At 35.7% G+C, this 2,138-nt stretch overlaps 1 protein-coding gene across 1 annotated transcript in view; it reads left to right on the forward strand.

Moving 5' to 3' along the window:
* Positions 1 to 2,138, forward strand: part of LOC119594574 (probable cation-transporting ATPase 13A3) — a gene marked incomplete in the record, with an annotated part of 33,510 nt that overhangs the window by 30,831 nt on the left and 541 nt on the right. Inside the window, 5 exon segments of the mRNA XM_037943610.1 lie at positions 98 to 304; positions 533 to 627; positions 786 to 914; positions 1,196 to 1,350; positions 1,945 to 2,126. Coding sequence (XP_037799538.1) covers positions 98 to 304; positions 533 to 627; positions 786 to 914; positions 1,196 to 1,350; positions 1,945 to 2,126 — 768 coding nt within the window.

A 2,138-nucleotide genomic window follows, 5' to 3' on the forward strand; every position in this document is an offset into this window, starting at 1 on the left:
TACTGAAATTTGATGTATAACAGAAAAAAAATACTTGTTAAAATTTAGATTTTTTTATTTCAACAAAATAAGGCATTTTGTATTGCATCACTTACAGGCTCTAAAAACAGCACACGTAGGAATCTCACTCTCAGAAGCTGAAGCAAGTGTGGCTGCTCCCTTTACCTCCCACACAGACAACATCCAGTGTGTGCCTCAAGTAATATGTGAAGGGAGATGTGCCCTTACGACTAATTTCTCTGTCTTCAAATACATGGCACTCTATAGCATCATCCAGTTTGTTTCGGTTCTTATTCTGTATACTGTAAGTGACTTGAGGAAGTACAGTTTCTGATACTGTTCACATGTATATACATTTTCTTATAACTAATGATGGCTGATGATTATTATGTGGATATTGCAGGAAGTCAGATTTTGATGACGTTAGAAATGCTTATAAGTGAATTAGAAAAGATTGAAGACTTAGAAAGGAATATACTTATTGATAATTATTTCCCAATAATGTTACTCACCCCAACTTTTATTTCTATAGGCATACAGCAATCTGACTGATCCTCAGTTTCTCTACATAGATCTCTTCATTGTAACTGTTATTGCTGTGTTTATGGGATATACAGGAGCCCGGCAGTAAGTCATCAACTGAGACTTTGTCTTTTGAGAAAAGGATTGAATACGATTAGGTGATTGAACTGAATAGCAAAATTATTTGAGATTATGATGATAAATTTGGATGTATAAATTTATTGCCTGTTTCATGCTTTGCTCATTTTTTATATATCCATCAGTGAGCTAGTGGCACACAAACCCCTTGGAAATCTGCTTGGAGCTGTGAACATGTTCTCAGTTTTGTCGCAGATAGCACTGGTTATCCTTACACAGGTCATTGCATATCTTTACCTTCTGCAGCAACCCTGGTAAGTTGGACTAGTATCATTGCTCTTTTTTTTTCTTATGACGTTATTAATTTATTATTGTAAAGTTGTAAAGCAGCTGTTTAGTGCTTAAATCATAGAGCTGGCTGGCTGCATATAACTTGGTGACTTACTACACAGCATTTGAGTGTAGTTTGCCATGGCAAGAATAGGTACATCTGTGTTCACTGGGTTAAGAGGACAACCAGGGAAAAGAATTGTTTTAATACTGTTTTTCAGCAAAAAAGGGAAAATTAATTAGAAATGACAATTTTTCCTCCAAGGTTTGAGCCAAACAAGCCAACGCCAGGAGATGAAGAGGACAACACTGTGAGCTGGGAGACGGGAACCATTTTTTATGTGTCGGCCTTCCAGTACCTGACCCTTTGTATTACTTACTCGCCTGGCCACCCTTTTAGGCAACCCATTTATACCAACTGTGAGTATCTTCTATTTTATGTATTTTGTTTTTTAATGAATTTATTAATTTATGGATGCATGTTTTTCCATTAGTCTCTCATGTAACTTTTTATCTTTGATGGATATTTATTTGTCATCTTGTATTTTCCAATTACCTTTATTACTATCACTGAGAAAATTAAACTTGCCAGGTTTTCTCTTCTTTTTTCTTGTAAGCAACTGTTTGCAATTTTTCTTCTTTTTTGAGACAAGTGAAAAATGCAGTCCTTTAAACGATGCAAGTAATTTTTCTCATCGCTGAGTAATTTTCACAAACCTTTTCTCAGTGGGTCAGTCTTAAGCCTCTCTTTTATAGATAAATAATTAGATTCACAAATATTCCTAGTATTACCTTTTCTCATCAGTCAACTATTCAAATATATTTTCATGTTACAATTACACTACAAATGAAAACTGAATTTTATTAGTTTCAAATTTCAGCCTCCATGTTTAACACCTTGTGCCACTTTTTCATTAATTAAATATTACAGCCTCCAATAATTCTGGTTACAGTTTTAAGTAAAGAACTAAACTTTCAAAATTTTAAATCCAACCTATGCTGATATCCCTGCAGTCTGGCTCACGGTGTCTCTGGTCTCATTGACGGTCATTACCCTGATGATGCTCCTCTGCCCTTGGTCTTGGCTGATGCAACTCATGAGGATTAAATACGATCCTGAGAACAACCTTATGATGTTCCGTGTGGCGCTGCTGCTCGTGATTGCACTGCACTTTGTGGTTTCTCTGTCAACTGAGGTAGGGGATGTA

The sequence above is a fragment of the Penaeus monodon genome, chromosome 34 (assembly GCF_015228065.2).
Source record: "Penaeus monodon isolate SGIC_2016 chromosome 34, NSTDA_Pmon_1, whole genome shotgun sequence".
NCBI lineage: Eukaryota > Metazoa > Arthropoda > Malacostraca > Decapoda > Penaeidae > Penaeus > Penaeus monodon.